Here is a 25,071-nt window from a genome sequence, read left to right as displayed (position 1 = left end):
TTTCTCAGAAACCTGGAACCCAGTCCACTAAGTTTCCAAATAAAGTAATGTTTGAACCATAGTGCAACCCGGCAGGTTCCTTAATTCCTCTTGTTCTCTACAAACCACCTGGGATTCTGCAATTAACATTTTAACTTTCTGGATATCTGCTTTCACAAGAGAGAGTGGAGATCAAAATGATTCGCTCCACCCTAGGGTTTTGGAAGTGGTCTGCAATTACTTTCACCAAGAAATGGACATAGCCTTTTCGCACCTAAAGCAATCTAAAATAGTCTCCCTATTAAGAGTTGTATGACTATTAGTCCAAACAGAAACCCACAGTATTAGAGGGGTAGCCTTGATCAGGTTAGATACATGCATAGTTAAGGCCAAATTCGTTGTGCAAGAAAAAGTGAAGTGTGGAGGGGGAGGCCAAGCAGGCGTAAACAAAATCTATTCTTTTCCACCTGGACCTTGGTGACATCTTGGTAACCCCAAATACCAGAGCCATACGTGAAAACTAGGAGGCACTTCCACGTATATACCTCTAAAAGCGGCTTCATTGGCCTACTACCTACACGGTGGGCAAGGTCAAACAGCGCTTCTACAGAGTTGTTAAATCGCTCACAGCAGTTTGCTACACAGAAAAGCCAGGAGCTTTTATGGTCAAACTGGACTCCAAGATAAGGAAAATTAGCAACCTCCTCTATATGTCTACCCTTTGTCAGAAATGGGCCAGTTTTGACCAGTTTCACACTGCACACCGTGTATTTAGATTTGGTGATTTGGTGATGTTCAAGTCAAAACCTAGGTTACGCATGTGGGCAACAAAACTATTAATTGGTGCCCTCAAACCATGTGTTGTACATGATATCAGAACGGCATTGTCCGCATAAAGCAGTGTCAGTAATAAAGTTGTGTTAATCTTAGGTAGATTCTTTCGGGGAATCTGCAATTTTGCATTTAGTCCATTTATGGATAGGAGGAATAAAATCGGGGCGATGACACAGCCCTGGCGGTCGCCACATTGTGAATCAAAAGCATCAGCACATTCGTCATCCAGCCCATACGTTACCAAAGCAGTTACCCTACAATGCAGAGCCTGCAAGAAGACAAGGTCATCATCCAGCCCTATCTCCTGGAGAACTGACCACAGTTTACTACAACCAACTCTGTCAAAGGCACTGCTTAGGTGCATAAGCAGTATCCCCCCTTTATGATAGTATATTTACTGACAATTAGGTGGAGGTTGAGACATTGTTCTACTGTGCCAAGTCCCTCTCTAAAAACATATTGCACCGGAGAGAGCACGTGATTACAGGCAACCAAATTCTTGATTCTCCTTAGGACAATGCGACCAATAACTTTTACAGTTGAATCTAACAAGGATATTGGGCGATAGCAATGGGGATCTGGCCTCCACCCCTTTTTCAAAACAGGAGCTATCACAGCTGAATGCAATGAGCTCAGGCGGCCACTAGATGCATCTGAATTTACCATGTTGGTTATAACAGGAACCCAGAATTCTAAATTGTCTTATAAAGATTCATCAGGATCCCATTGGGTCCTGGTGCCGTCTCAGAGGGGCTTGGGCTAATTGCCTCATACACCTCAGGTAGGTCAAACCTAATGTTCAAGTGAAAAACTAAGGTTGGCTCCTCTTGGACACTAACTTGGTTATTTGAATGTGAATCAATTACTTTAAAGTGCTCAATCTATCGGTCAGCGCTAATGTTTGTCCCCATCCCATCAGTCATGGGCTATAAAATTGTGGGCCCATTAACGATTTTCCAGAACCCCAAGTGTCTTTGGTACACAGGGCTAGGACTAGTTTGTCCCACATTTCCTCTATGAAGGCCCTTTCCTTTGCAGCAATGGCCTTTTTATAATTGGTGCAACAAACAGCCAGATAAGGCCCATCTCTGGAGAGTCCTTCTGGCAATCTTTCAATCTTTGTGAAACCAGGACGGGTTCCTATTTATGCCCACAGAATAAGGGCAGGACAAGGAGTTCTTGATACTGTTATTCAAAGTGCAGAAGTCTAGAACGACAGATTTGCAAGGGCAATCGATGGACAGATAAGCCTCTAAAAAGAGTGAAAGATTAGATTTAACCACAGAGGAAAGAAGGTTAGTACAATCTACACCACGCCACCTGATCCTTAGTCCCTGGTCATTTATGGTGATGCCTGTAATTCCACTGGGGGCACGGGTAGTGCCAGTCCGAGGAAGAACAAATGTAAGCTCAAGGTGGTTGTGGTCGCTAAAAGCACTAGCTGGCACAGATGCAGAGATGTTGTGGCTACCCAGAGAAGGGGTAATAAATATATAATCTATAATGCAACCCAGGCCCCAGCCCGTAAAGGTAGGGCTACTGCGTCAGGAGATCTCTGCAATTCCATTTTATTAACCCAAATTTATTATGTGTTTATAGAGCATTTCTCCCCTAACTTCTATAGTACCAGCAGCAAAGTTGTTCTAAATAACTTGAGAAGGCTGAAGCACAGTTTGATTCAAACCCATCTTAGCGTTGAAATCTCCTCAATTTAGGATTTAGAACTTGTGAACAGAAGAGAGGACCTTCTTAGTAAGCAGAGCACGGCATAAAATAGGCTTTTGAATGCTACAAGAGCTGCAAGAGGGGCCAGCTGGTGATAAAAATGTATGATCTAGAAATTAAAATTATTGGCAAGGAACACCAAGGAATCTGAATTCCAGCATGTTTTATTGGGACAGGAAGGACCATGCAGCCACAGGTAGTATGAACAAACATCATTAAGCCCCAGCTGGCTCTACCCCTATTCCATTTAACAGCTGGAACACAAAAACTCTGATAGCCATCTCATGTAAGTGGCTTCATACACCAGGTTCCCTGGAGCATAATGAAACCAAACTCTTTAATATAGTAAAGCCACCCCTCGTCCCCCAGCTTTGACATCAAACTGGCCACATTCCAGCAAGTCAAATTCAGTAAACAGCATGTAGCGTCCCCTCCACCATCACAGCTAGAAGAAACAATGGCATTTTCATTAGCACTGGCCAGGACAGGACTAGCAATCGAAGGGGTCTCAGGGGGCTTCAAGTAGACGGTGCTTGAAGCAATAATGAGAAAAATATCAGAACTCTGACAAGTTGATCCAGGGAAAGGGCCTTCGTTAGAGGAAATCAATGGACCCACATCTTCTGCCGACTTTAATTCAATGGGATACAAGAACAGTCAGTCCTTCTCACTAAAGTCCAATAAAGGGGCGAAGCGATTATTTCCGGGACCAGGGCAGCCATTAAAAAGGGAAGGGCCTTGCAAGCTTAAGGGCACTGTTAGATTCTTGCTCATTTGTAGGTGCCTGTAAAACAAAACAAGGGGCAGAACACTGATGCCATTAGCCAGGAGAGATGTCTAGCAGTACTGATTCAAAATCCATTTTGCGATTGCCAGAAATCTGAGATTAATGATAACATATTCCCCATGAGATGACTTTGCTGAGGGATGAATCCATGCCACCCACCGGACCATTAGAATATTATTATAACCCTGGATATCAAACTTGAATGGTGGACAAGCCAATGGCACCCTTTGTTTTTGAGCTGGGCAGCAGACTCGGGTCCGACAGTTGCGGGTCATTGCTGAGAACAATGACAAAGGGACAACAAGCAGACAACAAGCAGAGGGGAGGTTAAACTGTGGCAATTGTAGGCCAAGGGCTTTTAAGCGAGGAGGCAAACCTAATGCTCGATCGTAAGGTGCCTCAGCCGAGATAGTGTTGTGTTCAACACCCCAGGGAGGATGGTCCACAGGAAGAATGGGCAGTGGTCTCAGTTTCTGTGGCTAAATGTGATCGAGACAACCTAGGGAGAGAGGGGGGCTTGGTTGGTTGTACAGCAGCGATCGAGGTCTTCGGCGGGAACGCTCAAGGTAAAGATGACAGAGTTTTGGAAATCTTGCAGACTTCAAGCTCCAACTTCTCAAATTTCTTCCTTAAAGGAGCCAGACAGTCATTAAAAGCAGCCATGATTTTTGTCTGAAGCGAGGCCCAACTGAATCACTGACAGCCCCGAAAGAATTGGAAGCTGGAATGTCTGGAGGGCGAGGCGGATTAGGCAGACTTAAAAGAGAGCCATCAGCTGTTGAAGTAATACCCCTAGATTTTCTCTTGTGCTTGGCAGCCTGAGGGCACGTGAAGGACTGGTGAGCTGCCAGGTCTTCAGGCGAGCCAAGTGCAGGAGCTATGGATGACACCTCCTCGGGCGCCAAAGGTGTAGCAGACCCCACAAAGCCCCCGAGCTTGCATTGGGAGCAGAGATATTGAAGGCTGAACTGGCGAAATTTAGAGATATGCATCTTTCAGCCAAGTCTATTTCCTTAGAAATGACGCCCACCGCTCAAGCCAGGAAAGAGTCAATAGTTGTCTTGGTATGGACCTCAGGGGGTTTGGGATTCAGAGCCTTCTTCTTACCCATAACAATAGCACAGATAACCAGATAGCCAGAAAAAGGAGGGTTACGAAGAAAAACAGCGAGTGCCATTTACTCCCTTGTTGTTAAGTTCATCAGGGTTTTGGTGAAGTCAGGAGTGTTCCAGTTAACAAAGCAAGGGGCCAAGAGACAGGGTCTGGCCTGGCCCCATCCGGACGCCTTTGCCCAGGCACGCCCCTGGCCGCGTCCCACGTTCCTCCCGTGACGCAGGGAACAGAGAGCACTTTTAGAGTGATGGCCATCAGGAGCCCCTCCTCCTCAGGTTACTGCGTTCTAAGGGATGTAGTCCCATCCCAGTCAGGGAGAATCATGCAGAGAGCGCTGCAGCAGCAGCGTTTCATATAGCTTTTCTATATTCCATTTCATGGAATGATTCCACTCTTCTTCTTTCAAATGAGTTCCTATTCATATCGTTATGAAAGACAATCGACATGAAAGTGGCAGGGTAGAAAAATCTAACTTTATGCATATCTCACAGTCACGGGCTTCAGACTGCAGTGCTAGGAAAATCTACAGACTCGCGTAGTAGAGCAGGGAAGTTGCACCAATCTGACATGCACAGGGTATAGGCTGTAGCACTGATTATAACATAAAATGTCTGTTGTGCCCCCTCACCCTCAAAAACAAGGAATGGCTCACTGACATTATCCGAGGGTTAGCCACAATAATGTCAAAGTGCCTACAATATGAAAAGAATGGACACTGTGGGATAGCTATAACAAAGCAGAGTGTCCACAATTTGAAAAGTGCAATATTATGTCAACTGTGGCACTATTTTTGTCAGAAATGCAAAAAACAGGACCAGAATTGCATCATAATACATTCTCACCATTATCCAAGTAATGGTCACAATTACGCCAAGTGTTCTTACAACATGCAGAACACAACAATATTATGTGAGGGCCATCATTATGTCTGGGCTAGCCATAGTTATCTCCAGAATGTCACCAATATGTCATGGATCAGTATTCTATACCAGGGTTACCATGATGCCATGGATAAGGACAGTCATTTCAAGGGTGCTTTCAATTAAGTTGAGGAAAGCACAAATACACCAGGCCCATTATTATGGCAATAACTGTCATACTTCTGTCCAGAATATCCCCAATAACTCAAGGAGAACTCCTCCATGATGACAGATTACACCACAAACATATCAGGTGTGCACGCGATATGTCACTGAGAGGACTATTGCAACAGGGTGACCTTTATAGGTCAAGGTGGGGGTTGTAACTTACACCTTGACCAACATTTTGCCACAACATAGCCCCAAAAACGCATGGACATAGATTCTTATACTCATAGGCATGCATACAAACACAACCACACACGCACACACATGTTTGCAAGCATGCATACAGATAATGAAGAGCAACTTCAGGTTGCTCACCCAACCCTCAATGTACCTGCTGACAGGATAGGCAGTGGTGCTGCATGCGATGTAGATGTGTATCCAGCGCCTTCCACGTCTCCACTCCAAACGCCAGGCACTAGAATCAATGCAGCAGGAGTAACACATGGAAGGTGTGATGAGTAACAGCTTTGACTTGTACCTCCGATGACCCTGCCTTCCTGCGAATGTCGGTTGTTACTTCAAATGAATAAACAGAAGGCTTCTATAGAATGTACTGGGGTAACCTCCTTTTTAAACCTTGAACACTCTCTGAAAGGAGTTTGTACTCTATTCATCTTAATGGCACCATCATCTTAAATACTTCACATGACTCGCAATTTTGAAGCAAGAGTTTTGCTTTTGTGACTGATAAGACCTTCTGCCAGAGCCTAAGAGAAATTCTTCATAATTAGCTACAATACACAAAGCACATTGCCGAGATAAGCAGAATGCCATACACCTCTACAGCCATGCTTATAACATCAGTTTGAGTGAAACCACCCCTAAGTGGGTCAGCCCTACATTATGCATTATTCAACAATCTGCAATGCGAAGTTCTATGAATGAAAACATCCACACCCTATAAATGTCCTCGTTATACCGAATTTGTCTACAGCACTGTATTAAAACTATACAACATGTGCAGGAGCCTGGATATCCACTGGTGGATGATCTACTGTCAACACAAGCTTTGGCTTTTCTCACCAACTTTATGTAATAGGCTTTAGCTTCATGTCGCAACCTACTTTGAAACATGTCTCTGCAATCCAATTGAGTGCGCTCAGTCTTTACCTTGTTTACTACTTGCACCCTAAACACGCACAACCACACTTGCCTCTAGGGCTTACGCTATTTCTAGTCTATGCATTAATATGTGTACACACAGTAGCTCTATGCTGTATATTATGATAGTCCCTTGATTCATAACTTTCTCTTTTCAAATAATGTTTGGGTTTATGAAGTAAGGTGAAGAGCATTTTCATGAAAGATGTAATCAGTGATGTCATCAGTGATGTCACCAATGATGTCTTCTGAGATTTCATCAATGGTCATAAATGATGTCTGATAGCATGTCATGAATGATGCAATATGTGAGGTCTTAAGCAGTGAATGGCAAGAGCACATGTTATAGTTAGCGCACTAAGCAATAATTGCCAAATTTCAGTGTTTTTTCAGATTTTAAATCATTCCAACACCTAACTATAAAATCACTTTAACCATTGTTATTTCATTTTTTTTGTCTGTTTCTTTGCATGAGCTAATATCTTATTGACATACCTAACTATAAGGCCACTTTAACCTTTTTATTCAGTAAATTTCTGGGTATTTTTTGTTCAGCTTCAAAGCTGATCGCACGCCCAATTCCTTGGTTAACATGCAGCCAATGACTCTGTTGTGCATGGCCTTCGAGTGGGGTGTTGGCCACCTGGGGCGGCCACTGGCCAGGCCCTTCACCCAACCCCTCTGCAGGTGCCCTACCCCCACTTTGCATAGCTTTCAAAGTGTCAGTGTCCTGTTGGGTGTACCGAATCTGCAGCCTTTAAATCTAGTCCACAGACTAGCAGCAATTTTTGGTGTCATTTAAAATTAAATAACTAACATGTTCCTACATTTACAAAATCCTAAGAGGCATGCCCTGGATCCACATTCATAAACAAGCTTTGACAAAGCCAATAAGTTTCGCACTGACTGAGAGTTTTTCGGCTATGTCAGAGCTTATTTTGATGCCGTCAGTGTTTTTTTGTAAAACCTTATTGATGGAGAAGCTCACCTATCAATACAAAAATCAGCAAAATGGAAAAGTACATTTGGCCTCAAAAAGCATCCCTTGCCTTAGTACTACATGACACTTAAGGGACCTACTTTGTGTGTGGATGTACTCCCTGTGAAAGGGCATTGAATGTAGCCAATGGCTGAGGTGGGCTGACCCACCATCCTGTATTTTTTCCCATAGGTGGTGGAATAAAAATGTTGATGACACAATATAGGTCCTTTACGTAAATATTTTATACAAGTAAAAATATTAAGTAAGCATATTTTAGATTTAAGTACGTATATTATAACTTTAAGTATATTATACATATAATTGTATTTTTTTTAATGGTCTTAGTTAATGCCAGACCCAATTAGAGAGGGCATTCATTCATAACTCAACTTTTTTTCAGTGCGCCAGGTCTGGGGCTCCTCTTGCGAGACTGCAAACCTAGCACACCTAGGAACAAGGACTATACATTGTGATGCCAGCAGATGTCCATAGACTATTTTAAAGAACATTTACAGGTGATCACAGTCCACCAACTAAGGTAACCATGCTCATGAAGAAATGTGCATTTCCTTTGAAAAAAGACTCAGAAGCACCATTTGCTGTTTCATTATAAAAGAAGAAGAAAAAGCACGCACAAAAAACAAAGACCATTCCACCATTAATTGAAAGACCCTACATGGATGCTCATTTGAGGTTTGCAGCAGGATGTAGCCAAAGGCAAAGCCATGCGGCCAGCCTACTCTGTGGATCCAGAACAGGTCCAGAGCACAGTCCAAGCCCTCTGGGCTACTGTCACCACTGCTGCATATGGCCTTAAGGCTTGCACAGCAGGGGTTTAGCACAGGACATGGCTATGAGGCATACTTTGTGGCTAGCCTTAACTGTGCAGGCCCTTTGGCAGCGCGACCTGGCGATTGGCCATCCACTGCATGTTGCGTCCAGGGGCTGGCCACAGGCCTGCATAACAGTGGTTAAAATGTAGTGTGTCAGAAAAAACATACAAACTCAATGAATAAAATGTATAAATGTTAAAAACGGTGTTATGGTTCTGGCTCACATCTGTCAGTTATCTATGTACCACGCACACTGAAGCCACACCACCAGTAAGAGAACAGAAAGGTAGATGAGGTAAGGTATGGCATCCATTATGTATGTTGCATAGCATAACTGGTGAATTTCTGAGTTTTTGCATGTTTGAAACAGAATTATTTTCATAATGCAGAGGTATAAAAACCCATATGTCACAGAGCGAATCCACTCTGCAGAGGTCCACCATTGTCAGGGCTACTAGAAGTATTCACCATGAAGGACCACATTATGCGGCAAGGTTATCTAAACTATGTGGCCAAAAATGCAAATTATATGGCACATTTACTGGCAGTTTTATTTTCACCCATCTGAGCAACAAACAAAAATGGTTCTGAAATCTGCACATTATGAGGCAATTTGTGAGGCAAATGCAATAAGTCTACAGTTATGCCATAAAATTCTGCAGTCACATAATGACATAAATCCACTGACCCTCATCATTGTCCATTGTTTTATCAACAAATTATTCTAATTCCATTCAGTGTTATACTTTTACGGAAACAGATTTTCAATTTAACTACCCCAAATAAAACATGAAATATAAAAAATACTGTATGGGTGATGTACAATGGTCCTTTACTGCCATCTAAGGTTCTGGTGACATTTGCAAACCACTCTGCCTTTGGCCTCATGGTTTATTGGCTAATGGTGTCTCCAGAATCACATACATATTAAACATTGGCTAAGATTCAGTGAACAGAAAACCTAGAAACCAATTAAATATGCCAGCTATGGTATCTGGCATTCATATGGTTCTTCCCATCATTGTAGCAGACAGCTTGGGGCAATGGGCCAGCCATCTTCAGCCACTGGTTCGCTTCACTGTGAGTGACGGCATTCTGCTCTCTCACAAGGAATGCATCTAACACACAAAATAGTTCTCTTCAATTCCGGGGACTACTATGACAATGTGTGCATTTTGAGACCAAAAAATATATATATTCCACTCTAGCCGTATACATATTTTCACTGAAAAAAACAAAGATGAACCGATGTTATAAGTAGGTGAAAATATCAGTTAAAACATGCCATTTTAAACTACCAAAATCATTGAAATTAATGAGTTATAATTATCTCAAGTAAGTATAACTCATGCACTAAAGTAACTATAAATCATGCCCCCACCATGTACAGTGTAGTCATCAATGATGTAATTTCAAATGTTGCAGTGGTCTTATCAATAGTGTCATAGAAGATGTCATGAGTGATGTAATATGTGAAGTAATTAGCAGTGCAAAGGGAGGGGGCAAGTTATAGCTACCTTAATCCACGAGTTATAGTTATGTGAGACAACCATAACTGGTGAATTTCAATGGTTTTGTTCATTTAAAATTATGTGTTTTAACTGACATTTTCACCTAAATTTAACATATTTTTAACCTTTTATTTTTTTCGGGGAATTTCATTTTTTTTTTATGTAATGTAACATATTATTACAATTCCTAACTATAACATCACTTTAATCCTTCTGTTTTTCAGTGAATTTCTATTTTTTTAAATGTAAAGTAAGATGCCCATTGCCATGCGCGGCATGGGGTTGGATGTAGGACCTGGCCTGTGGCCAGGCAATGTGCCCAACCCCCACCCCCACGGGGGCCCTACACACCATAGGTTTTTTCAGTGAATGTATTTCTTTTTTAATATAAAATTAAATGTTACTAACACACCTACTTGTACTTAATAGACCCTTCACTATGTAAGAAGGCGTAGGAATGTGGAAGGAGTGATCTCTCCTTGAAGAGCTGCACAGAGGGGTCAACCTCAGTGTAGTAGTGGCTCGCCCACCTACATGGGCTTGGTTGCCTGGAGCAGTGTTTCCTTGAAGAACAGCTCAAAGAGCACACGCTGTGTACAATCGGAATTTACCCAATTAAAGGGACTTGGGTGCCTGAATGGGTTTGTCTCTACACACACTCTGAGCACAGAGTGCAAACTGTGCATAGTAGTGGGTTTGCCCACTTAATGGAGCCCCGGTCTCTGGAGAGAGTGGCCCCTAGGTATAGTCTGCACACTGAGTGCAGACTGTGCGTAGTAGACGCATGCCCACCTAGTGGGGCTTGAGTCTCTGGAGGGAGTGGCTCTATGAACAATCTGCATACTGAGTGCACACTGCATGGTAGGAGCTTGCCCACATAAAGGGGCTTATGCCTCTTGAGAGAGTGGGCGCTAAGCACAGTCTGTGAACTCACACAGACTGTGCATAGTAGGAGCTGGCCCACTTAATAGGACTTAGGTCTCTTAGGGAATGTTGTCTAGGCACAGTTTGCACACTGAACGCTGACTATAAGTAGTATGGGCTTGCCCACCTAATAGGGCTTGCGTGCCTGGAGGGGGTGAACTCTACGCACAATCTGAGCACTGACAACACACTCTGCATAGGAGGGCCTTGTCCACCTAATGGTGCTTGCATCTCTGAATGCTGACTGTGTGTATCACGAGCTTGCCACCTAATCAGGCCTGCATGTTTAGAGGGAGCGGGCTCTTCGCACGATCTGCGCACTCAGCCAAGAATGTGCTTAGTAGAAGCTTGCCCACGTAATGGGGCTTACGTCTTGAGGGAGAGAGCTCTAAATACAATCTGCACACTCAGTGCTGACACTGCATAGTAGGGGCTTGCCCACCTATTAGCTCTTACATGTCTGGAGCTCTTTGGGCTTAGGTCTCTGCAGAGAGTGGGCTCTAAGCACAAACTCCACACTGTGCGCTGACTATACATAGTACAGTCTGGCCCATCTTATGGGGCTTGTGTGTCTCGAGGGAGTTAGCTCTATGCATAGTCTGCATATTGAGTACAGACTGCGCATAGTAGGTACTTGCTCCCCCAATAGGGCTTGCATCTCTTGTGGGAGTGGGCTATATGCACAGTCTGCACACTCAGCTCAGACCGTGCATAGAAAGGACTTGCCCATCTAAAAGCATTTGCATTTTGGAGGGAGTCTGCACACTGTGTGTCGACTGTGCATAGGAGGGGCTTGCACACATAATGGGGCTTCACAATGTATTGGGAGTGCAGTCTCTATAAAGAGCTTTGCACTGCCCAAAAGTTGTGAAGGACTCCCCCTCCCCCAAAGTAAGGGCTAGGAGTTCAGAGTATCCTATCCCTGACCTCATATGTCCTTATTTTTGTATTTCTCAGGACCATCCTCAAGTCCTGCAATGATGGCCCCAAAATTGTTCTTCATGTTGTAGCCAGCCAATGAGATTTCATTTTTTTTCTGCTGGAGTCCTGTCACAATAGGCATTTATAAAACTTTGAACCTTAAGTTCTCTAAAACAGTTGAGCAGATTTACACTAAATCACAAAAATTCTTGGTACAGAGCTAGCTTTCTGCCAAACTTGGTTTAATTCTGTTCAACCGTTTTTTCCTGTATTGTCCAATTTCCCCTAAGAAAATTGCATGGGCGGGAAAAGGTTTTTGGAACCCCGCCAATGCCAGACCTATTGGCTTTGAAAATTCTTGTTTTTCAAGCGCAGGTTGCAGCATTCCTGAAGTTCAGATCGCAGTAAACAGCAGGTGTCACTGCACCCAGCTGGATGTGGCACTCATTTTATTGACCTCGGGATAGGAGAAGGCTTACTCAGCTTGCTAGTGGCTGAACCTGTGACCTGTAAAGTGCACAGAGACATCTACAGCAGACATATTAATCCACTGAACGGTTTTACCAGCACGTAAATCATGAGAGCAGCTAAACTCTAGATATTTCCCTGTCCTGCCTCCTTGTCCAAATCTATCATAACTATAAACCAAGGGGTGAGGGAAAGTCCAGATGCTGGCAATGTGCAAACCGGTGATGGCTGCAGTACTTGGGAGTTCACAGCTTTCCAGGGAGGCCATAACCCCGCCCCCCACGCCCCCTCCCCCTTCCTGCGCAGACCTGTCTCCGTAAGATCAAAGAGGCCTCTGTCTTCCCAGCTGCAGGCTTCACTTGCAAATGTTAGCTTAAGTGTGCTGCAAGGAGAGCTGCCTAAAACTCGCACCCAGCCCTCTCTGAATTCTGTTTTTATTGCCTGACAGAAAAGATTAATTTTGCGCACTTAATTGCTCGGATATCAAAACAGCTGGCTCCATTGCACTGCAAATGTACAGCTGGGGAAGATAACGCCTCTTTTATACCAAACGTCTTGCTTTTGTGCCGTGTAGTACTCTGCAACTGTTAAATGTGAGGAGAATTGACAGCCTTTTAGTCCAATGTTCTCAGAAAATATCAAGGTTTTAATTTCGACCTACACCTTTTCGACTCCACAATATTGTGAACCTACATATCCTCAAGGTCGGTAAACGTCATCGAGCTAAAAAAAATCTATTATTCCCTTTGTGTGCTCATCTTGTTGATATGTTGGTAGTTGACACTCTAGTAGGAATATATACAGGTCGGTATTATTAATGTCGACATTTGACATACAACGGTATGGGTCAGTCAAAACGATGCATTAAAGGCTAAAATGTTTACATTTTGCGTTGTTTGCCAGTTTTAGTCAGTTCCTCTTTCCTTTTGGTGCGGTGAGCACTTTTCACTGACCCTGAAAGAGTCAGAGCAGTGTTTGCTACCACCACCGACCCTCGTGGCATGAAACTGCATCTAGGCCACCACCTTTGTAAATGGCTATACCCACCTGGACTTGCCTTTATGCCCTGGATTCACGCTGACCTTACACACGCTTTAACAGGTCCGCTGGTGCCTTAGCCCCCGGTGTTGGCTTTCATTCACAACAGTTTCATTTGCCACTACCTTTGAGAGTGTTCAGAGTCTTGCCACTACCTCTTGAAACCTGACATTTGGATGGCCGCACTCTATGCCAACACATGCTTGTTTTCATCTATACACCAGAAAATGATTGGAGGTACTGTTACCTTATGTGCAAGATTTTTCTTACACAGTGTTTACCATGATGAAGTCCCGATAAAAGGGCCTAAAAGGAGCGAAACGTCTCTAGTCTCCAAGTTCCAACAATAAGAGAATATCTGCGGTTTGAGACTTATATCACTTCTTATAAATGCCCGTTTACTTTGACATTCACTGCCATTATATTTTCTTGCCAAACATAACTATATTGTCTCATCTAAAGAACGTAGCGCTGTATAAAACGAAGTGTTCCAGTGGTGCAATTGGCGCTCTGTGCGTTAATAGTTGAAAAGGTGCCAAATACACTTATGTGGCCCCTTTCTGTAATACAAATTGCGCTGGCGCTACAAGCGTGCTGGCGCAATCTCAAGGTGGCTTCCCCCATCCAACAAGGAAGCACTGTGCCTGTGTGCCCATGCCCTCTTACAGATGCGGGTGCGGAGGTAAAGGAGCTGTCAGAGGGCGCAGTGACAGTGTGCCACACTGAGCTGGCACAAGGGCGACCCTTAAAAGGGAGAAAATGGGCTCATTGAATCCCCACGACGATGCCCCCCCTGCAGCAGATGCAGTCACTCACTGCACCGACCTGGAGGGTGATAGCCCCCTCCCTTTGAAATGGTGCACAGTGGCTGTCTGCTCAACGAATGGTGAACTGGCAGCTTCAAAGAGCCTTTCACCGATGCGCTGTCCCCAGGGCACGTGCGAGTACATGGCTGTGATTGGGGTACGGTGCAATGACCCAGTATGCAACTGCCACAAACTGTTAAAGATGCGACATACCTCACACCCCCACAGTGCGCCCTATCAGTAATGCAGGCCTTGTTACGTTACCGGAATACCTTGCTACATACTCAACTGTGGAGTGCAGCCCCTTCTAATAATCTGCTCATTTAAATGTGTCAATTGTGCTTGCTTTTTCGTCAGACACAGTACATAGCTATTATTTACCCTGGCTGCCAGTGTGTTTTTGTGGGTTAAGAAGAACCCTTCAAATTGCATTATACTTTGCTTCAGACCAGGCACAAGATTTGGTATGCCCAGAGCAAAACATGTTGGCGGTGCCCCAAACCAAAAATATTATCAACCTTGGGAGGATGAAAATCTTTCTGACACATGCCGCTCTGCTGTGCGCAACTAATGAAACCTGGCTGAATTACGATGTTGAGTCTGCTGGAACAAATTAAGCGGGCCAAGCCAACCAGGCAACACATTTGTTAATTTAGCCCTAATTCTTGCCAAGTGTAACATCGCAATGATTAGGAGATCTAACAAACAGACAGATGTCAATAAACAGCTACGTGATGCCATTAGATGGACACAAGGTGAACTAATGACACTACAACCTTATCAACAGAGGAATTTATAGTCCACTGCACCAACGTCTGATTCACAATACCCCACAATTGAGATCCTTCCACCTCCAAGGTTCCACCGCCCAAGAAAACCCACACAATCAATAAACAAATACAGCAATATGGGAGCACTCAAAAGGCAGTCAAAGACACCAAACAATTCCTAAATGTGCAGTCACAGGTTTGGTCTCCACAGTCCACATATATGCCTTCTGTATTCAGTTCATTGATTCCAGGAAACTGGTTTATATTCCAAACTATTTTATTCTTGCATCTTCCGCAATAAATGTCCATCCCAGCCAACGCGTTTCATCCTTACCACAGGACTTTATCAAGGATCACAATTCTCATAGTTCTTGTAAGGACCTCCATATCAACAATATTATTTAATTCATTTTTTTAGTATTTTAGTGCTGGTTGGTTGCTTGAAGTTAGGATTACATTCTCAACAGTGAACAGCTAGGCATCTTCTTCCTTTAACGGGCTTCTCGTTACAGCAGTAGGGCGCAAACTAAAAGAATGTGTTTCATGCTGTTTGAAATGGCGTGCTTTTAGTTTGTGCTGTACTTGTGTAACAAGAAGCACGTGAAAGGAAGAGGCTGTCTATTTGTTTACTGATGAAAATGTAATCCTAATTTCAAGTAAGCAGGCCCAGACTAAAATACTTAAGAAAATAGATAAATAATATAGTTGATGTGGTGATCCTTTCGAGAACCATGAGAATTGGGATCCCTAAAGAAGTCTTGTTGTAAGGACGAAACGTGTGAACTAATTACACTAATGGATGAGAGCAGGAGAAACATAAAGGAACCTTTAACAGATGCATGAGGCACAATCTTGTTGGCATTAGAGGCTAAATCGGATGCAAGACCATCCTGAACATAGAAGTCTATGTATGAAGACTAATTTGTTGCACTGTTTAGGTGGCACAGAAAGCGAAGGCATTGTGAGGTTGGCAACTAAGAAACCACCATAGAAAGGCTGTTATGGATTGGGAGGGATGGGGTGTTTTCTTTTTGTTGTTTATATGCGTCTACTGTGACATCATACCAGCAGCTTGGAGCTGATGCACAACATGGGGCATGCATGGAATGATTTAAGCAATGTACGGTAGAGGTGGTCTTGACGACATACTGCCCAGTTTGCGGTAGAATATCGTTTCTATAAATTGTGAAATGTCTGAATGGACTGTTGGCATCTAAGAAAAATATTTGTTTTATACCTTGGAAGAATAAAAAGCTGAGAGACTCTGTAAGCATTCATTTCTGTTATTTACAGTTTGCACATAGGTATCTATACAGTAGGTATAATAAAGAATGCCAGTTGTGCACACAATGAACAAACACAATGTGCTTAGGAACATGTGGATGGAACACACGCGATCGATCCCTCTCTCTCTCTCTATCTATATATATATATATATATATATATATATATATATATATATATATATATATATATATATATATATATATATATATATATATATATCTGGGATAAGCGTGCCATCACGAATAGTGATCAAACGTAACCAGTTGCAAGGCACTGTGCATTCTACCATCAAAATGATCCCAATCAAATCAGGTATTATGTGATTGATGTGATACCCCTGATAGAAGAAGTGGGGATTGGGTGAGAGCACTAAGGGAACTTGAGACAAGGTGCATATTAAGTCTCAATTGTAAAGTACTGAATAGTCTCAATTATGACGAAGAGTTACATTCCTGCCTCTGAGTTTTCATAATTTTGACGACTGTGTATTTTCTCATATGGGTAGAATGCAATCAAATGTAAATTGTCCATATTCTATGAATTCTTTTCTATTTGGCTTTTCTTTTCTTTACCTTTTGCTTTAATTTTCCCATTATTCTAAATTAGAATTATTGTACAATTTTGGTTTAGTTCATTGGTTTAGATGGGCAATCTCCTATTAAAGAGGTTGCCAACATTGTAAAGATAGTAAATTGCTCTGGTGACTGCCCACTTGGGCATAATTCCAATATAATGGCCTTTAAAAATGGAAACTGAATGCTGGGATCATTGATCGATGGGATTTTAAAATAATACTCGCAATTTATTGTGGCAATAAACAAAAGAATTAAGATAATCTATTGTAACTAAAATGAAAGTGGTTACAATTATTATGGAATGTACAAGAGTGATTGTAAGAGAATTATGTGGTGTTTGATTATGTGAAGTCCTGTCTCCAAAATGAAATGGGACGTAAGTCTTATCTTCCTTTTTATGATTCAGATAAACGTAAAAGTAATGTCATCATGCATGTGTGTCATGTGATCAAGGCCGCTCTGGTCAGCCGAAACGCGTTATGGAGGAAGAACAATATAAAATACTGCTGATACTGCAAAGGTGTCTGCTTCGATCTCTCAGGAAATGAACAATAAGATTGTTGTTGGATATATACATATATATCATTGTGTGTGTATATATATATATCTATATATATATATATATAGATATATATATATAGATAGATATATAGATATATAATTTTTTTATGTGATCACTGAAAGGGTTTCCACAAAAGAGAATAGCTTTGTGCTGTAACTTCAATTGCTAAATGAAAACATAGACTGCAATGTCACCTATGGAAAGAGGCCTCATTGGCTTCAGAAAAGAATGTCTATTGTTTAAGCTGAAAAAACACGGTCACAGTCTGACCTTGTTGCCTTCGTTTTAGTTTGAGGTATTAATCCTCTCCTAGATAATCAACTCAGCGTGGGACCAGCCTAGAACATGGCCCAGAGAAATTGAATCAGGCTGACCCTCTTTTGACTGTTGGGACTGTAGAATTTCAATTTAGGTGTGTAATGACCACAACCAAGACTACCAGTGAAATAGGTAAAGATGTCTGTATATTTCACTTAACAATTCCAGGAAAAGGGAAGCAATATACACAAAGCACCTAAACCCTTGGCACCCATCACCAGGACACCCACTGACTCGATGCCTCCCTTTTCACAAATTACTTCTCTGCTGACTACAATGACAACCACCACATTGATAACCATCACTTTGGGACCCAAAAGTTGAACAACAACCACACAGATATCCACCTCATTAACACCCACCACACGATGAGCCAACATGCACCACCACCTTCACACCCACCACAACAATATAACCACTTCAATCCTTATCAATTGGACAGCCACCAAAGTGACTAACAAAAATTTGGTAAAAACAATAACCACTATCCTCCCCTTTGACACCTCTCTATTTATTACCCACCACATTGACAAGTAGCAAACTGACAATCACTGCCTTGACATCCACCACCTCAACACCCACAGCCACATCAAAATCTACCAATTTGATACTCATCATGTCAAAATCCAGCTTGTTAACTGCCAACAACCTGATAAACACCACTTTAACACCCTCCAAATTGACACTCACAGCTTTAACTCCCATTACCTTGATATCCACAACCTCAGCACCAGCATCTGCAGTACTGACACTTCAGTGCTCACCAGATCTGAAATCTACTACTGTCATGCCCATCTATTTGGCACAACCATGAATACCACCCACTGCATTGCCCACCTCGACATCCACCATCTCCACACCCAACACTTCAACGCCCATTAAGTTGAAAGTTCTCATGCCAATATTCACTACTTTGACACAAAAGGTCAACAAATCACTACATAGAAATCTACCACTCCATCAGCAACCACTTGGAAACACAACACTCTAAGACCCACTATGACTACACTCACCGCAACAACACCCATTTTTCCAACCACCACTTGAGTCATCAACCACCACTTCTGATGATTTGAGGCACCCATGGAGGCACCAGTTGCCTTTCTCAAAATCAGACAAACTATGTGATACAAAGTAACCCAAAAAAAAGTGCAGTGTGCTGGAAGCCAGGTGGGTCTTTTTATATGATCAAACCAGGCAACAAACACTACCAACAGTAACAGAAGCCAGTAACCCAAAGAAAAAGTAACCAGTAGCATGTAAGTGAGCCACAGAGGAGGGCCCTCATTCCCAAGCTCACTTCACTCTGTACACATAACCAAACGCAAACAGTGGTCTACAGCCTGGCACATCACATCTGGGCTCGGCCTGCCTGACTGCCAGCTCCCACCAGACCCTGGCTCTTTGGCACTGGCTTATAATCACCATCTAGCTAAAAATACGAGACTAATCGGACATGTGAAAAGCTTCCCCGGTCTCCTGCCTAGCTCCTGGAACATCATTTCATGTAAGATGTGTGTATAGCGCTGATCGACATCCCATAGCATATTCAAAGCGCTTCCCGAAACATGAAAGGAGAAAAGGGAACAGAAAACATTGAAACACTGCATTGGTGCACTGGTTGTGTGGACAGATAACAGATGTTGTGTTATGTAATGTCTCATCTGTGTAGCGCTTAACAGTGCCGCTTCAAAATGCTATGGGAAGTATGATTGTAAAGAGAGGGGCTGTTAAGTAAAGTACATGAGAGTCAGTATGAGGGCTCGAGGCAGAGGGGTAAAGGAACTATAATGTTCCTCAAAAGGCAGTTATAACGCTTTCGCAGCAACGACAGGAACCCATCTTCTAGAGTCTATCTTCCTATAGAGACTGCTATAGAGGCAGTGCCCGAAGGCTGGAACTTGTCTTGGCACTCGACGAAAAAGTAATGTTCTAACTCAGTTGGACTCACTTTACCTACGTGGGTTATAGCTGTATCGCTCAGGCCCTGCATTGGAGCTGTGATCTCTAGATCTCAAATATCTCAGCAAGCACTCAACAACTGCGCTATTTTACCAAATGCAAGGCAGGCGGAGGCCAAAAGAGGGGCTCCCTGCCGCCTTTGCCTGATGGTCCGTTAGGCCCCGTCCCTTCTGTGTGTTTTGGGCCGTCCTTGTACCACACAAATGTGCTGGTGCCCAGGGGCGGCACCGGACTCTGACTAGGCACAAGTGGCATCGCTGGTTGCTTTACTGACACCGCTCAGTGCCAGCTGCGAGCACTCTGGGGTTCTTGAGGGACATGTATAGAGGGGTGGGAGGTGTTTAAAAGTAAGCAATTACCTCACAGCTCTCTGACAGGCGCGTAGGAGTCAGGCGATAAATGCAGCCTGGGTGAAGGGCTACGTGTTGGGGAAGTGTGTGGTGGGGGCGGGGACGGAAGCAGGTTATCCTGAGACGTCAGCTTGTGAGCAGTGGTCGCGCTGTGGTCTGCAGGCCGTGTTTACAATGAGAACCCCCGGGCTCCGTTGATGGATGGCTTTCTTTTTAAGGGCCTGTACTGTACCCGGTGAGAGTTATGAGGCAGGTGTCACGCTGCCAAAGTGGCGCTGACCAGAGATCATCGCTCTCCTTCGCGCCAAAACATCCATGAAGTGTGTCCGCATTTACTCGCAGCCCTAACAGCCATGGGTGTTTTGCAATCAGTGGTGCAACAGGTGCAGTCGCACCGGAGCCAACCGGTCTGACGAACACCCCATGCAGCCCTGGTCTATTACGACTACCTTGCTACCCACACTGAGGTACGGGAGTCCGTTTCCTCCCTTGCATGAGGACCCATGACTAGGGTGTCCAGATCTTGAGGAGCCAAAATAGGGACATTTTCGAAAAATAGAAGAAGGACGACAATATTACATCAACAGAGTGGAGTGGAATGGCAGTTCTCATCAACATAGGAACACAGAAGAGGCACTGTGAAAAGAAATAACATTTATTTTTTCAGCTAGCATCATACCTGTTAATTAAATGCCTTACTTATATCAGCTGCTAACCAGCACAGCTTTAGAACACCTGAAAAGGTGCCTTTCACTGTTCTCAGCCGCCCCTTCGAAAAAACGGGACAGTAGCCAAGTTTGCCGAAATCTGCCGGTTCAGCTAGCGAAAAACCGGGACTGTACCGGCAAAGCCGGAACGCCTGGTCAACCTACCCATGACGCGCTTGCTACGCCGCAGCCACCTCTACTGAACGGTTTAAACACATGGCGGGAGCCAGTGTGTGCCAACAAACACCACCGGGGAGGGACGGCTCTTATCGTACAATTGGAGAAAGGCAGTAGCCTCTTTAACAACTAAAATAGCCCCATCCATTACCAAAATCCGAGGTTGTAATCCCTTGCTACACGAAATCCCCTTCATGCTCCGAGGCACCTGCCAGCCCTCTCTAGGGAGCTGATCGCCAGGCGCTAGTGCTCCAAAAAACAGACTTGGCAGACACCTGTTCAGAAAGAAATCGAGGCAGCAAGGTGCTGGGTCTCGGGGAATGTGAGGAGTGGAACCATGGGGGAGGGGGGCGCTCGACCTCCGCGCTCTCCTCTGGACACTAGAACATCTGGACCAAGAAGTATGCAGTTTTTTTTTACGACCAGAAGGCCCTTCATAGGAAATCATTAGTTGGAAAAGGAACACGCAGGAAAACATATTAACCTGGAAAAGCATAACACACTCATACAGGCAGACACACAGATGCACACGCCCCCAGACACACATAATTCCACAGACACACTCCTAAAGTACTCAAATGAAGATAGACCGAACCACACGCACAAATGTATACGCAAACACGCATGCACACTCATACAGACCCACACAGTTGTGCACTTATGGAGACCCACAGAAACACACAGACACACACTTACACGTAGCATGCATGCACACACTCGCAAATACCCAGGGCATGCAGAGGTGCATAAAGACAGGCATGCAAATATTTAGGGCCCTATGTACGAACACATTTTCCCATTGACACAGAATGGGAAAAACCCTTTGATACATCTGGCCTTTATAGCCACCAAAACAGCATGCGCCAAACACAAAGATACGCCAAATACAGTGACTTACAAACCTACGCATGAGCACCCCCCCCCCCCCCAAACACGAGGCACATACAGAGATACACGCTCCGAGCAATGACAGAAGGCAGGTACACACATTAACAGGCGTGTGATGCAGGGCCTCCCTCTCCGAGAAGCCGGCGCAGAGTGGGTGTTCCTCGCCAAGATCCCACGCCGGCCCCCAAAGAAGTTAATACAGTGACACGGGCCGTGAGTCCGCTAGTAACTCTTAGGGTGAAGTCAGATATGTCCAGCATTCCCCGAATACCCGTGACTCTCCGCCACGGATTCGTAGCACATGCATGCACGCAGCCCTGTGCGGTGGACGTTGTTTGGCGAGCGCGCGTGTGTCTGTGTGTGTATGGTGGAGCTCTGTGTGAAGAAGGGTCAGAAGCAGCGCTCCCATCTCGGGCATCTCTGCCGGTCCGCAGGGTGACTGTTCAAGAGGAGTGGAAGGGGCACAGGTCCGAGGTTAGGTTAGGGCCAGGGCAGCTGTCAAGATCCTGCACACCCATCTGAGGCAGGGTGGAGTGGATACCCGGTAGAGGGGAGACATTTACCCTGTTTGTGGGACGTGGGGGTGGGGAGGGGGGAGGGCGACGGGCTTGTTGTACGCAAGTCTGCCCGCAGAGAGATGAGAGGTGGTGTGGTGGAGGTTTGGACGTCTGAGCTCAGCAGGTGCTTCGGCAGCTCAGACACTCACGGGGATTCCCCCAACAGGCACTTGGTATCCTCCTATATCCGGCGACTCTGAAGGAGTTCAATCAGGAACAAAGTACGAGACGAGGTACATTCCCACCCCTGAATGTGATTACAGAAAACCTCAGGCACGCACGGTAATCCTGCAGTAGTCATAGTTTCATTATTCATAAACTCTTGTGATATCGCTCTTACGACCCCAGTAGAGGTACCTTTCTGGTCCTTGAAGACATCGTGGCAAACGGTAGATAAAGTGATTGCTCAAGATCACTCAACTTGCTGAAGTGAGAAAGAAGCTGGGATTCAAAGGTATTAGAGGACTGCAAAGACTCCAATAGGTTCGCGTTGCAGCTTCTTTCTCTCTTCAGCAAGTGTGCGTATGATCCTAGAAATAAGAGCAAAGAAGTCTGCCAAATACTTAATCTGTAGTATGATGGGTGACCTGACCCCCTCCCCCGCCCCCCGGCTAGCCCTCCGCCCCGCACACAGGTGGCCCGGTCTCCTGCAGCGCTTACCGCGGTCGGGCAGGGCTCGGAAGCTGCGCACCGTGTTGCCGTCCTGCAGCTGCCTCCGCAGTCCCTCGGGGCCCTGCTGCTGCCGCCCCCCGCTGTAGCGTTGGTAGAGCCGCAGCATGTGTTCCGACACCGTGTCCCCGGGGGGCAGCAGTGGGCCGGCCCGCGGAGCGCCCTGCCCCAGCGCGGGGCTCAGGCACCCGATGCAGAGGCAGAGCCAGGCCAGCGCCATCCCGGAGCCGAGGCCAGGAGTCCCGCGACCGGCGCAGAGCAGAGTCGCCAAGTGCCCGAGTCTGGCAGCGGCGCCTCCTTCTCTCCTCGGCGCTTGGTGGCTTCACACTGAAGGATGCACAATGTCACTGTCACCCTTGGCTGAAAGTTTGATGCACTTTTTGTAAGTTTGCTAAAGTTGGGCTTCCAGTGGTGACAGCGCGCCAGTGACACACGGTGGGCTCTGCCCGGCTGAACTCCTGGCCGCGCAGTATTCCTGGTCCCAGCGCCGCTCCCTCTCGCCGTCTGCGGCCGGGCATCGCTGGGATAGTGCTGGGGGCGGCTGTGGGAGCGGCGGAGGCTGCACCTCCACGGCAGCCAATGGCAGGGCCGCCCGCTCCCGGCTCGGTCCCCTGACGCCCCTCCCCGCGCTGCTGCCGGACAGCGAGCCCCCGAGGCACCTGCCCTCTCATTGCAACAGCACTGGCCGTGTGGCAGGATGTGTGCCTTGTAACCAGCCCTCCCGTGGGTTATTCGGAAAATCAGAGGGGTTGGGACATCCAAGTAGTCGGTGTCTAGCTGTTGGGTGTCTGAAAGGACTTTATTTGAGATAAATTGACAGCGATCTTTAAAAGATGCTCCGTTATTAAATTAAGGAAGTTCCCTTATGGTGTTTGATACATCCAGGGTTAGTCCATGTGTCAACATGTGTTATCAGTGCTTTAGGTTTAAGATCTCTGTTATTGATTATGGATATATCCAACAATACAACAATCTCCCGCCTACATTCAAGGGCCGGTAGGGAAATGTCAATCAAATTCAGCAAGATAGTGAAGAACAGAGGTATCTTGTAAGACAAGGGAATGGGTAGTTCAGGGTGCAACACAAAGTGACGACTGTTGATAAACCTGAGACATCCAAAAGAGTAAGAGGAAGGGACATGAATAATAGTGGGGACAGGAGGCTGGTCTCATGCAATCAGTCCCCATCCAGCTGGGTCTAACCACTGTCACTATGCGTCAGGCAAAGAATACGCAAGTATGATGGGCACGTCAATTCCCGGGATTCATCCAAGAGTCAACAAATACAAGGCTCCCATGTCTTGACAAATAGTGGCAGCGAATGTGTCACAGACACCATCAGTTTCTCCAACCCCAGTAAGTCCCATAGTTTATGGAGTCAGTCTGTGAAGTTTGGAGTTTATTCCAAACCCTCTTGCGAAATAAACAGCCATGTCGCTTCTGCCAGCGTAATGGTGTGGCCTTTACTAGACTTTAGAGGGTATATTTGTGAGTTCGGAAGCCCCAATAGGTCGTACCTGGGGAATCAGGGGATGTCTGTGTCATAGATCTCATCTTTCGCTTTTAGTACGTCCTGTCAAAAGGAACTGGTTTTAGGACACTGCCACAGTATATGAGTAAGGTTACCCGTCTGTCCACATTGTCTCCAGCATGCACTGTCACTCCCTACTTTCCAGCCAGCAATCCCTGCCGGTTATAGTACCAATAGTGGGCTATCTTAAGGAACAGTTCCCTACTAGACGTGTTAAGCGCTGAGACGCAAGCGTGGTACAGTATATCACGGCACTCTCGGTCCATGAAAGTGCGTTCACATTCCACCTCCTACCTACGTCCTGCAGAGGTTTTGGTCAGCTGTGGTGGTGTGATCAGAAAAGCGTATATATCAGATAGAAGCTATTTATCAGAAGTACATGTGTGCAGCCACTTCTCAAACTGAGTAAGCAGTCTGCCGAACTGAGGGCAGGGGTACCCAGTGTCCATCATCTATGTTGCTGTTGTGGGCTGTTGTGGGCAGCCCATAATGTGAATGGAGCTGGGTGAAGTCCATAAGTCCATCAGCGTCAAAGAGGTCGCCTATTCTTTTACAGTTAGCCTCTTGCCACATATTGTAGGAAGGGTCAGTCAGAGAGGGCAGAAAGGC

The 25,071-nt window shown here is 45.1% G+C and overlaps 1 protein-coding gene across 1 annotated transcript in view; it reads right to left on the bottom strand.

Moving 5' to 3' along the window:
• The window catches only part of BMP3 (bone morphogenetic protein 3), a 94,200-nt gene extending 70,769 nt beyond the window's left edge, over nt 1-23,431 (bottom strand). The window contains exon 1 of the mRNA XM_069237427.1: nt 22,924-23,431. Coding sequence (XP_069093528.1) covers nt 22,924-23,152 — 229 coding nt within the window. The 5' untranslated portion in view covers nt 23,153-23,431. The remainder of the gene's footprint in view (nt 1-22,923) is intronic.
• Between the last annotated feature and the right edge of the window lie 1,640 nt (nt 23,432-25,071).

This window comes from Pleurodeles waltl, chromosome 1_2, assembly GCF_031143425.1.
Source record: "Pleurodeles waltl isolate 20211129_DDA chromosome 1_2, aPleWal1.hap1.20221129, whole genome shotgun sequence".
NCBI lineage: Eukaryota > Metazoa > Chordata > Amphibia > Caudata > Salamandridae > Pleurodeles > Pleurodeles waltl.
This window is presented reverse-complemented; position numbering and strand designations above follow the sequence as displayed.